Source organism: Lactuca serriola, chromosome 3 (assembly GCF_051521515.1).
Source record: "Lactuca serriola cultivar US96UC23 chromosome 3, Lser_US96UC23_V15, whole genome shotgun sequence".
Classification (NCBI taxonomy): domain Eukaryota; kingdom Viridiplantae; phylum Streptophyta; class Magnoliopsida; order Asterales; family Asteraceae; genus Lactuca; species Lactuca serriola.
Genome location: NC_136410.1, coordinates 36,177,928 through 36,196,392, shown reverse-complemented (window position 1 = coordinate 36,196,392; position 18,465 = coordinate 36,177,928). Strand labels below are relative to the sequence as shown.

The 18,465-nt window shown below is 36.0% G+C and overlaps 1 protein-coding gene across 1 annotated transcript; it reads left to right on the top strand.

Annotated features, from left to right (window-relative positions):
• The first annotated feature begins 9,010 nt into the window (after positions 1-9,010).
• Positions 9,011-12,330, top strand: LOC145091909 (endoglucanase 12-like). The gene is made up of 5 exons (XM_079029736.1): positions 9,011-9,159; positions 9,335-9,796; positions 10,522-11,427; positions 11,534-11,706; positions 11,789-12,330. The coding sequence occupies exons 2-5, from the start codon at positions 9,388-9,390 to the stop codon at positions 12,188-12,190; spliced, it is 1,890 nt and encodes a 629-aa protein (XP_078885862.1). The 5' UTR covers positions 9,011-9,159; positions 9,335-9,387; the 3' UTR covers positions 12,191-12,330.
• The last annotated feature ends 6,135 nt before the right edge of the window (positions 12,331-18,465 follow it).

Below are 18,465 nucleotides of genomic sequence, written 5' to 3'. Positions count from 1 at the left end.
CCAAAGGTTGACCAGTTGTCTTCCAGGGGTATTTTGGTAATTAAGGGTATTTACTGAGTTGGGTGTGTTAGTGTTCAGTGGAGGAGTTCGTGTCAGAGCTTGGAGCAGCAGGATCTTATCCTTTCAGCCGGCAGTTTCGAGGTGAGTTATCCTCACTATATCAACAGGGTCTAAGGCACCAAGGCCGGACCTTATCGGATTGAGATCCGGGTAGTTGTTATTATGTTGTTGCTGTGATATGTTTGCTAACTGAGAGCTAGGATGGTATATGTTAGAGACCTGATTGGGATCGGTATCCTGAGAGATAGGGAGATGCTATGCTAGTGACCTGTTAGGTCGGTATCCTGGTTAGGATGATGATATGTTATGTGATCTGTTTGATCTGCTTGTTGACTGTGAATTGCTATATGTTTGTATGTATATGTGCACATGGTTGTTTGGACTGGAGTTGGGTTGAGGCGGGTCCTGCTTTGTGCTGTAGGCCAAGATACCCAGGGCGGACCTGTTGTTCCGAAGGCCCAGCGAGCGGTCCGGATAGGCTGTAGGCCCCAAGAGGGCGGACCAGGTGGATTGAAGGCCCGGTGCGGGCGGACCAATCACACAGTAGACCCGAAGTGCATGGCTGTTCTGTGATCAGATATGTTGTGGCATGTTATGTGTGTATGGTGTATGTGGTTGGTATTTTGGGGATATCTCACTAAGCTTTCGGGCTTACAGTTGTGGTTTTATGTTTTTCAGGTTCTTCAGGAGACCGTGGCAAGGCAAAGGCGTGATCGTACCGCTCCCCATGATTTTGTAGTAATGTGATTCTGGGAATACGTTAAATGTTTGTATTGAAAACCTTTTTGTAAAGATTTAATGGAATCGAGCTGTTTTTGAAAATTTTAAAATTGGTTGTATTTTTCGGTCGTTACAAGTTGGTATCAGAGCCTTGGTTTGAGTGAATTGGAGGAACATTCGTGTGACTCCAGTCTCAAATCGAGGAGAGTTTTCAAAAGAGTGTTTAAAATGGTTTTCAGAATGAGTAAGGGAGGACGCGGAGGTACGATCAGCCGGAGCCAGTAAGTAACCCCAAAATACCATGCATGTTATTTGTTTTTGAGCTTTGATAGAACAACATTCTAGTGATAGGCTAGGGATCTTCAGGATTTCATGATAATGTTGCCTGATTTGTGATGCCTGTAGCGTAGGGTTCCTTATGGGAGATTTCAGTGTTCCTCTAGTGGCGAGGGTTGAGCGTTGTTATGCATGTTTCTATAGGGTGTTGTGGTAGTACTTCATACAAATATGGGTAGGTGTGGAAGGTAGTATGGGCCTGTACTACTGAAAGCACAAGACCCATACGCGTATCAGGGAAACCATGATCTCTAGGGTTGGGTTGAGAGAGTTGGATCCCAGGATAGTGGGAAGAGTCTGAGATTTTGTGTGGTGTTTTTCAGTATGGAGATTCCGAGGCATGATGAGAGTGGAACCGCATCAGGATCGGGAGCAGGAGAGGGAGTTCCGGGCGGATCGGTACTGCCCGAGGTTATCGGTCAGATGAGCACGTGCGAGTTGGATGCGAGGATTCGTGAGATCCTGCATGATGAGATTGCTGAGTTGTTTCGGGTTGAGTTGCCGGAGCTGTTTGGGTCGATCAAGACCGCCATGGTTGAGTATTTTGATGAGCGCTATGCGGCTCTCGCAGAGACGGCTGCCGCGGCGGCTACAACGGCTGTAGCGGCGACAGGGGGAGGAGCTGGTCGGGGCTTTCAGTATCAGGACTTCGATAATACGAAGCCTCCCACCTTCGATGGACTTCAGGACCCGATCGTCGCTATGAGATGGTTATCAGACGTGGAGGGGTGTTTCTTCACGTGTTCATGCATGTTGATCAGAGGGTGAGGTGTGCTCTGAACCTGTTGAGGCTTGGGGCGAAGGATTGGTGGAGATTGACCACGGGGTCATATTCGGATGCGCAGAGGGCTGCGGTTTCATGGGATCAGTTCAGAGAAATGTTCAGCACTCGTTATGTTCCGCAAGTTGAGAGAGAGAGATTAGCTCAAGAGTTCCTTGAGCTGAAGCAGGGTTCGGAGTCGGTGACTGAGATCACCAGGATGTTCACTGAGAGGGCGATGTTTTGCCCAGAGTTCGCTTCAGAGCAGGCTCAGATGTCTCGATATCTGAGCATGCTCAAGAGGGACATCAGACAGTTTGTGTCTGTGCAGAGGTGCGAGACCTTGTTGGAGTTGCAGGAGGCCGCTAGGCGGCGTGAGTTAGAGATTGAGTTGCAGTTGCGTGAGCTGAGACAGGCTCCGGTGCAGTCGCAGCCGGCGCCGAAATGGTCCAAGAGCGTTGATGTTGGAGTGAGGGATCTGAGCAGCCACACTTGTGGGAAGTGTGGGAGGGGTCACACCGGAGTTTGTAGGTCCGGTGGTGCATGCCGCAAGTGCGGAAAGGAGGGGCACTATGCGAGGGATTGTCGACAGTCAGCGCCGGTTTGGGACTTGAGGATTTGTTATCGTTGTCATCAGATTGGACATTTGAGGGTCAACTGTCCACAACTTGCTGCAGGACCGGTGCAAGCTCCAGCACCGGCCACTTTGAGGATCACAGGTGGGGGTCAGGATGGAGCGGAGCCCCCAAGGGCTCAGGGTCGTCCTTATCAGCTTGCGGCAGAGGAGGTCAGAGCAGTGCCGGATGCAGCTGCGGGTATGTTTCTTTCTTGATATCTTGTTATCTTGTGATTATTGTGGTGTATTGTTTATGTGCTGGTATCTTTGTGTGGTTTTCAATGCGGTATTCGTCGTTTTGAGGGTTGTGGTTTGGTTATGGGTTATTGTTTTGGGAATTTCGTTGGTTATCATCCATGAGAGTTATTAGTGGGAACCTGGCATTGGTTTGAAGGCCGGGTAGCATCTGCTTTCTGAGGAGTGGTTAGATGCAGATTGAGTTTCTTTCGAGCGGGTTAATTGGTGTTGATGTGAGATCTCGTTAAGGTTGTTTATGCTTGTGGGAAGCAATCCGCGTGTAAGTGTTTCTTTGTGCAGAGTTGTTCTGGGAGGTCCGTGATGGCGACCGGTGGTTGTTAATCGGTGCTACAAGTGGGGGAGAATTGGAGAATTCTCCGGGAGATCAACGAGTATTTGAGGGTGCTTGGCTGTTGGGATTCAGCAGTGTTCTGTCAGCCCAGAGTATAGGCTGATAGGATCAAGTGTCGGGCATGCGGGGCGGGATACAGACATAGGGCATGTGATTGTGGAGGGCCTGGGAGCAGGCCGGGATCGAGCATGTGCGATTGAGACAGAGTTCGGAACCCTTAAAGGGCTAGAACGGTACGCATAAGAGGATTTCCGGGAGTGATAGCTCGGAATGATGAATGCTAGTTGAGCGATCCGGATAGACTGAAGGCCGGTAGGCGTACCAGTCAGGCCGAAGGCTCGGAGAACGGTCCAGCCAAACTGAAGGCACTGAGAGCGGTCCAGATTGGCTGAAGGTTCTGAGAGTGGTCCAGATTGGCTGAAGGCCTGGTGAGGCGGTCCAGTCATGCTGAAGACTCTGCAGGTATTGTTGGATCGGTTCGAGGATATGGATTGTGTATGTTGTAGTGTGATTGCATTAGAAGGTCTGGCCCCGGGTAGTGATCTTGATTAGTTGAGATAGTGCCTGGGCTCGAGAGTCCCTGCGATGAGAGTCAGAGTATGTGTGTTGGATGGATAGCGGATACGCTATAAAAGGGTGGTGTAGCGTTGGGCGAGCACCGTGACACTTGTCGGAGTGACAATGTGGCCAAGTGGATTCCTTGGTAAAGGAAGAGAGAGAGGTGTGTAACTCCGAGAGGGAGTGCAAGTTCACGGAAGTGAAAGCGGCACAGTAGAGTTATGATTAGAGTAATTCGAGTATGGTTATTGAGCAGCGTGTTTGCGGCAGTGGTATCCGGTTTGGGATGTCTGCTGAGGTTGCGGAAGGAATTCTGCAGGTGTAGAGCCAAGAGGCTCGGAAGAGATGCAGGGAGAGAGTCTTGGGCTCTCAGTGTAATTCTGATCAGGGTAGTGGGTATGTATTAGTGGTTCATCCTGGGGGATGTTTGAGGGCATCATCAGTGTATCGGGTTTTCCCAACCTGAGGGTGCTAGAGCTAGTTCAGCATGTGTATGTGATTGCAAGAGGAGAACTCGTGGGAGTTGCTTTGAGATTGAAGAATGGGTCTTTCCGTCAACATGGAATGGATAGAGTGGGATTCGGATCGGGGATCCGATGGTTCATGGTTTTTCTAGCCCATTTGAGTCGAGTGATTGTTGAGATTTGGAGCAGTGATGCATCATGGGTAATTCTCGGTTGTTGAGTGTGGTTATCAGAGGGTACAGCCGATGCCCGGCTTGAGACGGTGGTCAGGACACCGTGAGGAAGGAGAAAACGAGTTTCTGGTTCTATGGTTGTGTTTTGAGAAACCTGGTTGGATTAATGCCAAGTGGTGCATGACAAGAGTATTTCTAAGAGTTGTGTTGCCGTAGGCTTCAAGGACGAAGCCTAATTTAAGTGGGGGAGAATTGTAACATCCCGAAATATCAAGAGTAGAGTTGAAGGGCTAAAAGAGTAAATTAGGAAAGAGTAACTCGGCGAGTCCATGGGTGGACTCGGAGAGTAGACTCGCGACTTGGTCGCGTGTTAAGTAGCCGACTCGGCGAGTCAGTAAGATGGACTCGACGAGTAGGCGCTGAGTGGAGAAAACCCTAATTCTCGGGGTTGAGCCATATATAAAGAACATAACATCCATTCCCCCAGCCTCTTTACTCATCCTCAAGTCCAGAAACCCTAACCTTCGTATGTGAGTGGATCAGGTTGCATTTGGGAGCTTGGAGAAGCATTTATTGAGGAATCTTGAAGAGGAAGAGGCTTGGAGCAAGGGGCTTTTCTTGGATTCGAGTTCCATTGCATTTGGGGCGTTCTTTTGAGGTAATATCTCGTCCTTGGGCTGTTACTCTTATGGATTCATCATTTTGGGGTTGTGGGGAGCTTATCTTGGTATGTTTTGGAGTTTGGAAGTTAGATCTGAGGTTGCTACCTCAGATCTGGAGTGGTGATGGTCCTAATGTGCATAAAGTCCCTGTGTTGAGTGTTGGGTGAAGCTATCATGTCCCAAACCTTATCCCTAATGTGCAAAATGCATAGATCTCTTTGGATTCACGTAAAGTTTGCCACTTTACGTGATGGATGGGTTGAAGGAGGCTAGATCTATGTTTTGGATCAATTGCATGGCCTGAAATGCTTCTGTATGGATTCAGACCGGTGGTACTCGGCGAGTCACATGGGTGGACTCAACGAGTTGCTTGAAGATGGCCTGGAACTCGGCGAGTTGTATGAACAACTCGGCGAGTAGGTTGAAGATAGCCTTAGACTCGGCAAGTCTGTTCTTGGACTCGACGAGTCTTGTCGAAGAGTCCCAATATTTTCTGGTTGAGTCGAGAATCAGCGAGTCAAGGGATGGCTCGGTGATTTGTGGGCGAGTGGACTCAGAGTTGTTGGACTCGACGAGTCTCGAGGTGACTCGGCGAGTTAGGTCGCGGATTGAGGGAAGTTCTGAGTATGGGGACTCGGCGAGTCATTGGGTTGACTCGGCGAGTAGAGTCAGTCAGGGGTTGACGTTGACCTTGTCCAAAGGTTGACCAGTTGTCTTCCAGGGGTATTTTGGTAATTAAGGGTATTTAATGAGTTGGGTGTGTTGGTGTTCAGTGGAGGAGTTCGTGTCGGAGCTTGGAGCAGCGGGATCTTCAGGAGACCGTGGTAATTAAGGGTATTTACAGTTGTGGTTTTATGTTTTTCAGGTTCTTCAGGAGACCGTGGCAAGGCAAAGGCGTGATCGTACCGCTCCTCATGATTTTGTAGTAATGTGATTTTGGAAATACGTTAAATGTTTTGAATTGAAAACCTTTTTGTAAAGATTTAATGGAATCGAGATGTTTTTGAAAAATTTAAAATTGGTTGTATTTTTCGGTCGTTATATATATATATATATATATATATATATATATATATATATATATATATATATATATATATATATATATATATAGGGTTAGATTATTTTGTTTTCACTATCTATTGTGTGCATGTATGATTGATTCTGAACCAATTATTTTAGTTATTTTAAGAAAGTAATTAATACATATTACATGTTGAAGATATAATGGATATTAATTACATCTTCAGCATTTAATATGCATTAATTACTTTCTTAAAATAACTAAAATGATTAGTCCAGAATTAATCATACATGCACACAATAGATAGTGAAAATATTTGAACCTATGTCTATATATATATATATATATATATATATATATATATATATATATATATATATAGGGCTAGGTTATTTTGTTTCTTACATTTATTGTGTGCAAAAATGCACCAATAGGATTTGAGTAAATTAGATAATTATTTAATTAAATAAATATAGATATTAGATTATTTCCATAATTATATGTATATTAAATGATATCCATAATTATAATTCTCTTTTTATGGAAACTAATTAAATCTGTCATTAATGTCAGCAATAACATTTTTGTCAGAATGAATTCGCATCTAGGTTTTTATATATTAGTTCGTATTTTGTTTCAGGACTCTCTCACTTAAAATACAATAAATTTGCATTGAATATGAAAAACGATAGTGTATTCTACTACAATACACTCTCATTCTGCTGGAATACACTTTAATTCTTCTAGATATGAATTCATTCTGAAAGAATATTATTGTTAACATTAATGATGAATTTAATTAGTTTCCATAAAAATGAGTTATAAGTATGGATAGTATTTAATATACATATAATTAATACTAAATTCCTATTGGTGCATTATAACACACAATAGATGTGAGAAACATTTGCATATATATGTATATATATATATATATATTATATATATATATATATATATATATATATATATATATATATATATATATATATATATAGGGTTAGGTTATTTTGTTTTCACTATCTATTGTGTGCATGTATGACTGATTTTAGAGCAATCATTTTAGTTATTTTAAGAAAGTAATTAATGGATATTACATGTTGAAGATATAATAGGTATTAATTACATCTTCAGCATTTAATAAACATTAATTAGTTTCTTAAAATAACTAAAATGAATGGTCCAGAATCAGTTATACAGGCACACAATAGATAGTGAAAACATTTGAACCTAACTCTATATATATATATATATATATATATATATATATATATATATATATATATATATATATATATATATATATATATATATATATATATATATAATACAGTAATAATAAGACACACACGAGACAGCTAGCAGCACTAATATTGACATTGTAATATCTAAACAGCACATAGCCAAATACCATGTGAAAGTGGAAGGAACTATGAAGGCTGCATCAACGGCATTCTTTCTCATTAAAGTTAGTAAAAATTATTTAAACGCCCCCTTATATTCAATAAGCTTACATGAAAAACACCAATCAGTTTTTTATTCTGTAATTCTTTGTTATTTTTTATTGGAAAATTGGTATAAATTATACTATATCTCAGTATCTCACATAATATATGTTTAGTTTACTTGATAAAGCTTACAATCGCATTATAATCATTGATCCTTTAAAATTAATCATTTATATTTTAATGGAAAAATTGATTGCTTTTTTCCAGGTTCGTATACAATTTAAATGATTAATTATTAACTAGATATAAATTTCATAAGATTGTTAAGTTTTCATATAAATTGCATAAGACTCTTAAGATCAGGATTTTATGATCGTTTTTTTATTTTCAAGATCGTGATTATAAGATCAAATCGGATCTTAAGATTCCACCAAAAGTATTTTAAAATATACAAAATACATATAAATTAATTAACCATTCAGTTAACAATAAATACTTTAAAACATAAAAAATATATTTTAAAAACATTATTTAACAATAAACAGTTCAGAATGGTGTTTAACATAGTTAGTCCAAAAAAATATTTGATTTTTTATAAAAAAAAATATATATTAATGATCCTACGATCGTACTGCAATCCTACCAAAAAACGATCCAATTAAGATTATGATCGATTTATGTAGGTGTCGTAGGTTCGTACGATCCTAAGATATCAGAATCATGATTTTAATAACCATTAATTGCAATTCTTTTGTTCTTATATTTTTTTTTATATGAAACTTGAGAGAATAAAGTTTGACAAATGTTTATAGGTTTCAAAATCCGAAATCAAATTACAACATTGTGTGCAATAAATACTTTAAAACATAAAAAATATATTTTTAAAACATTATTTAACAATAAACAATTCAGAAGGGTATTTAACATAGTTAGTCCAAAAAAATATTTGATTTTTTTATAAAAAAAAATATATATATTAATGATCCTACGATCGTACTGCAATCCTATCAAAAAAACGATCCAATTAAGATTATGATCGATTTACGTAGGTGTCGTAGGTTCGTACGATCCTAAGATACCAGAATCATGATTTTAATAACCATTAATTGCAATTCTTTTGTTCTTATATTTTTTTTATATGAAACTTGACAGAATAAAGTTTACAAATGTTTATAGGTTTCAAAATCCGAAATCAAATTACAAAATTGTGTGAATGGTAATGCAAATCTTTACCTTAATTAGTTGTAATATATGACTGTAATTATACTACTGAACAGGTTAATATTATTTGACTTTTTGATATTGAACTTTTATTTGGTAATATAAATCTTTCTTTTGTATATTAATTTTTCACGTTATTTAGATAAATAAACCGCTAAATACACATATTATTATAACTGATATCATCTCTCGAACCTTATAAATTAAAAATGAAAATATGTGAAGCTTTACCTAACCCTAGTTGCTAAACTTTCATTTTCATGTAAGTAATTCATATTTAAATACATGTCTCTAACATGCTTCTTCCAGCTTTAGTCTCGTCATCAAAAAATAGTATAAAATAAATAAAATAATGAAAGTTGAATGCATGTCAACCTTCTAAAAGTCAACAAGCTAAGGCCTCTCAAACACTATATTGATATAACCCGATCGACCCCCACTACAATATCAAATACAAAGAAGTATGTATTTATGCAAGAACTCCATGGAAATCAAGCTTTGAAGCTTTCCGTCTTCATTTAGTCAAAGGTAACACACATAGCACCTTTCGATATGCATTCTTCATTTGTATATGTTTTTAAAATAAAGACATTAATTTGATCAATTTTGTGCATCATGCATTTCGTTGCATGTTATAATGTTTTCTTGTATAGCCTTACATATAGATCTTGATAGATTTTTCATGTGGTTCAAACGCAAACAGGTGAAATTCCCCCTCTCTCTCTCTAGAAACACAAGATTTTACAGGGAGAGAGAATGTACGCAGCAAATCACTGGGGAGGGTCACTAGAAATAGCAAATGAAAATGATCATGAAGATCAAAACAGAAGAAACAAGAACATGGAAGACATGGACAAAGCATCGTTGTATAATACTCAAAGTCAATACAGTGGAACTCTAGATGAGACTCAACAGAGTTGGCTTCTGGATCCAAATGATGCTTCCAGGAAGAAGAACAAGACCAGGTATGTGGATCTAGGCTGCATCGTCGTCAAACGGAAAGCCTTGAAATGGACCCTCATCGCCGTCTTCGTTGCTTTTCTGGTGATCGGACTTCCCATTATAATAACAAAGTCGCTACCGAAGCATAAATCACGGCCTCCACCCCCGGATCAGTACGCAGAGGCTTTGAATAAGGCTCTCCTCTTCTTCAACGCGCAGAAATGTACGATTTTTTAACCCTAACCATTTTTCAACGCTTTGACTATTCAATCTGTTTGAATCGTATGCAACAGCAATACCTTAATAAAATTAAAATATAAGATATTATTTTACAATTAATAATATATTTTTATTTTAAAAAAAAAATGTATTTTGAATCCGTCATGGATAAATTGTGGCGATATTTTGATATGTTTTGTTAATTAAATACAGGAAATATTATTCAAAAATAACTTAAATCAAGTATGTGTATCTATAATTAACAGAAAGTCACATATGACTATATTTAATTAATATTGCTCGTCTAAAACATATTAAATATTTATTAAATAATAAATAACTTTTATTCATCAAACTTAAAATGATATGTTTACTAAAATAAATCAAACAAATTGGAATAAAATACTTCCAAAAAATAAGCCATCATAAAAAAATATTTTAATTTTTTTTACTATTAACAAAACTAATTCACTTATTGTTTTGAAATTCTTTAAAGCCTTTTATATTACTAATTTTTATATAAATATAAAAGTAAATATGAAAATCAGCTATTTTCTGAAGAATGTTTGGATAAGAATACAGAAAAATTTCATTGTTAACTATGAGTTTTATTTTTTTCATTGAAGATGGATCACAATTATAAATTTATAAATTTAAGATCCAGAAAAACTTAAATATTCGAAGTCAACCCGACAACTAATAAGAAAATACTATTAAAATATGTTGTAGCGGGGAAGTTGCCAAAGAACAACGGGATCAAGTGGAGAGGGAATTCCGGCCTTAAGGACGGAAGCGATGCAACGGATGTGAAGGGAGGTTTGGTAGGAGGCTACTACGACGCCGGAGACAACACCAAGTTCAATTTCCCGATGTCATTCGCCATGACAATGTTAAGCTGGAGTGTAATCGAATACGAACACAAGTACAAATTCGTCAAGGAATACGATCATGCTCGAGACCTCATCAAATGGGGAACCGATTACTTGCTGCGTACATTCAACTCATCGTCTTCCAAAATCGATCACATGTATGGTCAGGTCGGAGGATCTCAAAACGGTTCAGCGACACCAGATGATCACACTTGTTGGCAAAGACCCGAAGACATGGATTACAAGCGGCCAACCCAACTGATCACCGCCGGAGCAGATCTCGCCGGAGAAATGGCAGCTGCATTAGCATCCGCTTCCATCGTCTTCAGAAACGACGTCGCCTACTCCAAGAAGCTTGTGCAAGGTGCTGCTACAGTATGGACCTTTGCGAGAGATTCCGGCAAGCGTAGCAGATACTGTAGAGGCAACCTTTTTATAGAACCCTACTACAACTCAACAGGGTACTACGATGAATACATGTGGGGTGGTGCTTGGATGTATTACGCCACTGGTAATATCAGTTACTTATCGTTAGCTACAAATCAAGGAATCCCGAGACATGCAAAATCGTTAATGGATATACCAAGTCAACGGGTTCTTAGTTGGGATAACAAGTCGCCGGCGGCGATGCTATTGCTAACAAGGATTCGATTGTTCTTGAATCCTGGGTACCCTTATGAGTCAATGTTAAGTAGCTATCATAACGCCACATCGCTTACTATGTGTTCGTACCTTCATCAGTATCAATATTTCAATTGGACTAAAGGTATGATCAATAGATTATTGTTTTATAGGATTAATTAACTCTGTGTTTGATCTTAAATGCCAAAGAAGATTGAAGAAAGATGAAATTAATATCCATGAGTGTGCAGGGGGATTGATTCAACTCAGCCGTGGACAAGCACAGAATCTACAATATGTCGTGAATGCAGTCTTTTTGGCTTCAGTTTATGCAGATTATTTGGATGCTTCGGATCTCCCGGGTTGGAAATGTGGGTCAGCGTTTATCCCCTTGGATAAACTTCGTGAATTTGCCACTTCTCAGGTTCAAAACTCAAACTTCATCGTTTCAATGTTTTCTTTTCGTCTTATATGTCAAACTTATTAGTTATTAATTATGGTTGCAGATGGACTACATTTTGGGGAAAAACCCGATGAATATGAGCTACGTGGTGGGTTATGGGAAGAAATATCCAACACACGTTCATCATCGAGGTGCATCGATACCAGATAACAACGTCAGATATTCATGTAAAGGTGGGTTTCAATGGCTGTCTTCTGGTAAAGCTAATCCAAACATCATCACCGGCGCCATGGTTGGAGGTCCGGACCGGTTTGACAAGTACAGAGATGTGCGTCGGAATTACAGCTACACGGAACCCACTTTAGCCGGAAATGCAGGCCTGGTTGCTGCACTGGTTTCCCTCACGGCAACCGGAGGCAATGGAATTGATAAGAACTCCATATTTACCGCAATTCCACCGCTTTACCCTACCGCCCCACCACCACCGCCGCCATGGAAACCATGAGAGACTTTGTAATTACTCAATAATTGAATTAAATTTAGTTAATTTGATATGTTAGTTCATAATTTACAGTATAATACTTATTTTTCTTTCCACAACTACATTTTACATATTAAAATCTAATAACCATCTCAATTGCGTAACTTTAACGTGATTGCCCGTGTGTTACGATACGTTTATTAGTCTTATACTTTCGTAATGTTATATTATACAGATTATTTATATAATTTCGCTATTACTCGGGGTCTATGAGTGCAACTTCGTCTTTTATATATATATATATATATATATATATATATATATATATATATATATATATATATATATATATATATATATATATATATATATATATATACTAGTAAAATTTTGAGCCCGTGCTAGCACGACCCGTTAGCCCATTTTTACATGATATAGGACCAATAACTAATAAATTTGGATAAAACTTAACAATAATTTAGAAATAGATATTTCACAATTTTGGCAAGGATGGACTAATCTGTCAGAAGCATGGAATTTTCAATAAATTCTTGTGTATTATGTTTGGACCAAGTGTATGAGAAGGGTAACTACCTTGGAAATGGTATATTTCAATACATATACAAATTAAATGTAGCATGTTAACAAATGGACAATATAGAAGAGGGATTAAACATAGCTCAATGGCACCCTTGTCCTTCTATTCTTTGCTCAACATTCTGTTCGTTGCTCAACATTAGATGTCGATTTAGTAATACATGAAAGCAATTTGTTGTATTTAAATTCTCAATTTTCTCGGGATGAACCAAGTCCAACAGGATATCTAAGCATTTCCAATTGCATACCTATGGATCCTCAAGAATTTAGGGTCCATCTATGCCATAACAAAATCCATAATCAAACATAAATCTTTCATGTTGGAAAACATTGCCACCAAATAAACCTCAAAATCTCAAATGTAATCGTTTTCATTCTTATGGGATTCCTCACACCAAAAGATTTGATTGCTTCAATCGCTTGTTACAAATCTTGCAGGCTCGATACCACATAGCTTGGTCAGGTTAAATCAAAGTCATAGAAGCTATAAACAAGGACTGAAAAATAAAAATAAAACTCATTTTCTAACAAATGGGTAAGATTTATGAACATTAAGTGTAAATTCTATTAATTTTTATATTAACAAATGGTTACATGTCTTATCTTTTCCTCTACCAAAGATGGGTTGTTGGTTATTTGGTCAATGTAACCTGGTCAAGATACATTAACCAATCACCAGTTTTCATTGAGGGGCGCAAACCGGAGCCAACAGCTACCATGGACTTTTCTTTTCCTTTAGAAGAATACCATGATTTTAACTTTTTAGAATCTAGAATATCAAAGTTTATTTTTGTGATGCTTTTTTATTATCCATAAAGATGCACCTAAAGAAAGCACCTTATAAATAAATATATTTATAATTAGTATGCATGGTGACAAATGGAAAATCAAAGACCATCATTTTATGATATAAATTACCTTCATAATGAGATACACATCCAACTTTGATTGCAACTACCAGTGATTTATCAACCATATATATCTAATTAGGCGTAACCACGCGCGTTGCGCAAAAATGTATTTAAGTGGTAAAAATAATTATGGGAAAAAAATAGAAATATGTTGAAATTTACGTTTTTAGTCATGTTTTGGGCATTAACCGAATTATCAAATAAGATAAGAATCAATCATTTTATATTTTGATCTATCTAATATAGTCCATACCTTATAAACTTTATTTTACTCTTATAATATCTAATATATATTATAACTTTTTGTATAACATTAATATAATCTACTTTTCTTATGTCCGATAATATTTTTCGGATAAAATAAGAAATAAGTTGTTTTGAATGAACTATTAATAAACAATATTGAACTAATAAACTTTGTATTACACTATTTATACTACACCAAAACATCCAATGTTTCATATATGAACTTTCGAATATTAAACATTGAAATTAAGAATGAAGTCATACAAAATATATCATTATACATAAATGTCATCAAGAGTTTTAAAATAAATCGATTAGTAAATATAATATTTAATTTTAATTACATATTTTGCAAGGCGTACGTTTGACTTTATGTTGGTGCGCCGAGAATTCTCTTCCTTAATTTGTACCTAAAAATTAAGATGAATAGGAATATAAAATAGATATTACTAAGCATTAATATAATTAATTAAAAAGGATATGTGGATCTCCTACCACCGGTTAAAGACAACATACATCTCTAGTGGTATCGATTCCTATGTGAAATTGAAGTAATCATTCTATGTACACCTTGTTTCTAATTACATAAACAAATATGAGTAACCAAACATAAAAATGTTATCTTTATGTAGGAAAAATATTTTAGTTAACTAACAAATTAAATCATATAAGTTTAAGTGTTAGGAGTTTCAAAACATTAATATTTCTATTAATCAATCAATTAAGTAACACATGTTGAAAATTTTACAGTCATTATTAAAAAGCATTTGAAATATTAGATTTTAAATGAATATTGATTGAAGTGTGTGTATATATATATATATATATATATATATATATATATATATATATATATATATATATATATATATATATAGAGAGAGAGAGAGAGAGAGAGAAAGATGGAAAGTATAACATATATATGAGTTTTAATTAATTATCTTTTTGAAACGGTACAATTACAAAACAAAAAAAAACATATTTAAAATATTTAATTAAATATTTTCGGCATCATCCTATATAACATATGATCAATATATTAACGATTAAATCACAATATACAACGACTGTATTACAATAATCCAAAAATGAACAAAATATAAAAAGGAATTAGTATAACAAACTTACAAATTAAAAACTCTAATATAATAGCATATCTCCAAAAGTGGTCATAAGACCTCAACCCAACACAAAAACCTTTAAGTTTGTTTTCTTTCTGAAATTTGTATATGATTTGTATGCATGTCTTCCCAAAAGATTGACATTTTATAGTAAACTTTTCACCAAATGCTAATTAAACATAATATAAGTTATAAAACTTTTGAGTGTTAAATCATAATTAAGAAAACTTTTAAGTGACATTAGTTAAAAAATGGAGTTTCAAATGAATGTGGTTTGAGGAAGTTAAAAAAGAGGATTTCAAATGCATGTGATTCAAGAAAAAATGTTAGTTTTATAAGTATGTATGATAGTTTGTGGCCAAATCAGTGGCAAGAAACTCCGCAAAGAGATGACTATAACAAAAAAGGATCATAATAGGCATTGCATCAAACTCCTATTAGGCACATCAAACATCAATTATCAAGTTGTAAAATATCATTTACTTATCGCCATCGTATAAGACCAATCAATGTAATGTGATTCAATTGTAGAGGGGGAGAAAATGAGAAACCGAAACATGTATCTAAATATTTTTCAGCAAATTACATAATTATAGTAAACAAATGATAAATATTTTTAATTTTTGGATACCGTTTTACAAAGGCACCTTCAAACAACTCCCTAATGAAATTGAACATGAGAAAATACACACACGTAAATGGAGAGGGATAGAAAGATACAAACCAGCACACGTAAATGGAGAGGGATAGAAATATACCAACCAATAGTTATAGAAGGAAAGGCGCTGACTGAGAAAGCAAAGCTAGCTGATTAAAGTTGAAGTTTGATCAAACTAACTGGGAATTGCCATTAAAGAAACTTTACTCCATAGCCACACATAATTCGTACTCAGCATATAAATTTCAATCAAAGCCCTAAGGAAAAAAAAAACTTTGAAAAGGAACATGATATTAACGACCATTCGTTAACAACAAAAACTCCTCAAGTTTAGAAAGCAAATTCAAAATAATAAGTTGGTACCAACACATCGTATTAAGTAACAAAATCAAACATTTGTGCTCTCCCAAAAAATCCAGATCTTTGGTTTTCATTTTTTATGATAATTTGTTTTCCCTGCCTTCTTTTAACTCGTAAGTCTTTTTAAAGGCATTTCTCATGCTAGTAATCAAAGGCAATAACTGTGGTAAGCCATACATGATATAAAAAAATAATGACTGAAAACAAGAAATCATTGGACTAAAAAAGAGGAATTTACCAAATTTTCAAAATCAGAGACGTCATCAACAAAACATTAATGAAAGAGGGAACGAAACTACATATTTATCAACCCTAAAATCTCCACATCGCCTTCATATCTGACATCGATCAGATCAATTGTGTAAAAAAAGATAAGATGATATTGTAGAAAGAGAGAGGATGAAGATAAACTTAAAACCGATTAAAATAAATAGAAATCAGAAAAGAGCGATGATTGTTTGGGGATTGCCGGAAGGTATGGGAGTTTCTAAAACGCCAACATACTTTCTCTTGAAGTCGCACTATCCAGCCAATCTCCAAAGATTTCCTAATTCAAAATAAGCATGGACGGGAAGAGGGCGACATAAAGACGCATAAGTGACGAGGGGAAGCACATCGGTTCCCGAGGTCATGAAAATCACCCTGTTTTTCTAAAAAAATCCAGAGTTGCGGTTAGAGTAAAATGAGAATCGTTAAGCGAGTGCATCTTTACCTGTAGAATATGAAACGTTGCAGGAGAGGGAAAGAAGAGATATGTTGTAAGTTGCGTCGTTCAGGAGATGTGCTACGTGGCGCCAAAGAAACCCTGTAAATCTAATTTAGGAGGCCTGAGATAAAAAAAAAGGTTTTTATATATAGTAATGATATATTGTATGTTAGAATGCATCAATAAAAATTTAGTAAAATTTATCTGTATTAAATGATATTCATACTTATAATTCATTTTTATGGAAACTAATTAAATTCGTCATTAGGAAATCTTTGGAAATTCGTCATTGACTATGCATAAAAATGACAATATATATATATATATATATATATATATATATATATATATATATATATATATATATATAACAATTATTGTGTTCCTGAATGCACCAATCACAAATTAATAAAATTAAATAATTTATTAAATCAGTAAAGGTATTTTCGGGTATTTGCACTTTCAATTAATAAGTTCATTTAATTAAATATCTGCAATTAAAAACCAAAATAAATATGTTTACTTAGTGTATCTCTTTGATCCACCATACTCGTCCCTTTCATTATCCTTGTCTTCATTTTATATACAAAACCCTACATTAGGGGTGATCGTCGTTCGATTTGAAACCGTGAAACCGGTCATCGGTTTGGTTTTACGATTTGTATTTTTCTTAAAGGTTTGGTTTGCGGTTTCGAACTTTTCAAACCATAAAGAACGGTTTGGCTTATGGTTTTTACAATTTCAAACCGTATAAAAACCGGACCAGACCTTATCTATATATTAATTAATTTTTTTATATGTAATTGTATTTTGTTGTATTATATATTAATTTTTATATATAAATAATAAAATTTAAAACCCACAAGTCCACGACATTTAATTAGCCCAATCCTAATTTATTTTGTGAAGCCCAATCCCAAGTCCAAGAGGTGTTTCTCTTACCTTAATCCCGAAAGACGCACCGTCTCAAACTCAGAAAGACAGAAACTCGAATTTCTTTCCCTTTCGGCAATTTTAATAGGTTAATAGTGCAGTTTTTTTTACTAAATTAGTTTAATAGACTCGACTAAAATGGACCTAAAAAGCCCAAACCGTGAAACCAAACCGGAGCCAACCGTTAGTAACGGTTTGGTTTGGTTCGATTTTAAAATTTCAACGGTTCGGCTTTGATTTTTGCTTGACAAAAACCATTAATAACGGTTTGGCTTCGGTTTGACCTAAAAACCGAAAAAACCGGACCGTGAACACCCTACCTTACATCACCCATTTAATCGTTCCCCAAAAAACATCATCGGCTCTCTTTCAGCCGCCGCTCAAAGTTCACCACTATTATCTGTCGTCTTCAATAGAGTTTCCTCAAAATGAATCGGATAGATGGAACAATAACATTAAATAAAACCTACAAAAGCTAAATAAATTTCTTCTTCTTTTTTTGTTGCTTCCACTCTTTGACTATTTGATCTCAACTTATTCTTCTCTACGTATTCCCACCGATCAAATGGTTTCTAGCAGTATCTGGTGTTGTGCTCCCTCCTTGAGGTTGAGGGTTCAAGTTTTGTCGTGGACATAGATGGGATTTAAAGAGTAGTTTAAAAGTATGTTAGATTTGTCGATTCAAAAAAAAAATTAAAAAAAAATTACTCCCACTGATTTTTCTTAAGAAGTATGTTAGATTTGTTGTTGACATAATTGGGATTTAA

Coding starts and splice junctions, on each gene's coding strand:
- LOC145091909 (XM_079029736.1), top strand. CDS start 9,388: ATGTACGCAGCAAATCACTGGGGAGGGTCACTAGAAATAGCAAATGAA. Junction 9,797..10,521: donor CTTCTTCAACGCGCAGAAAT/GTACGATTTTTT, acceptor AATATGTTGTAG/CGGGGAAGTTGCCAAAGAAC. Junction 11,707..11,788: donor GTGAATTTGCCACTTCTCAG/GTTCAAAACTCA, acceptor TTATGGTTGCAG/ATGGACTACATTTTGGGGAA.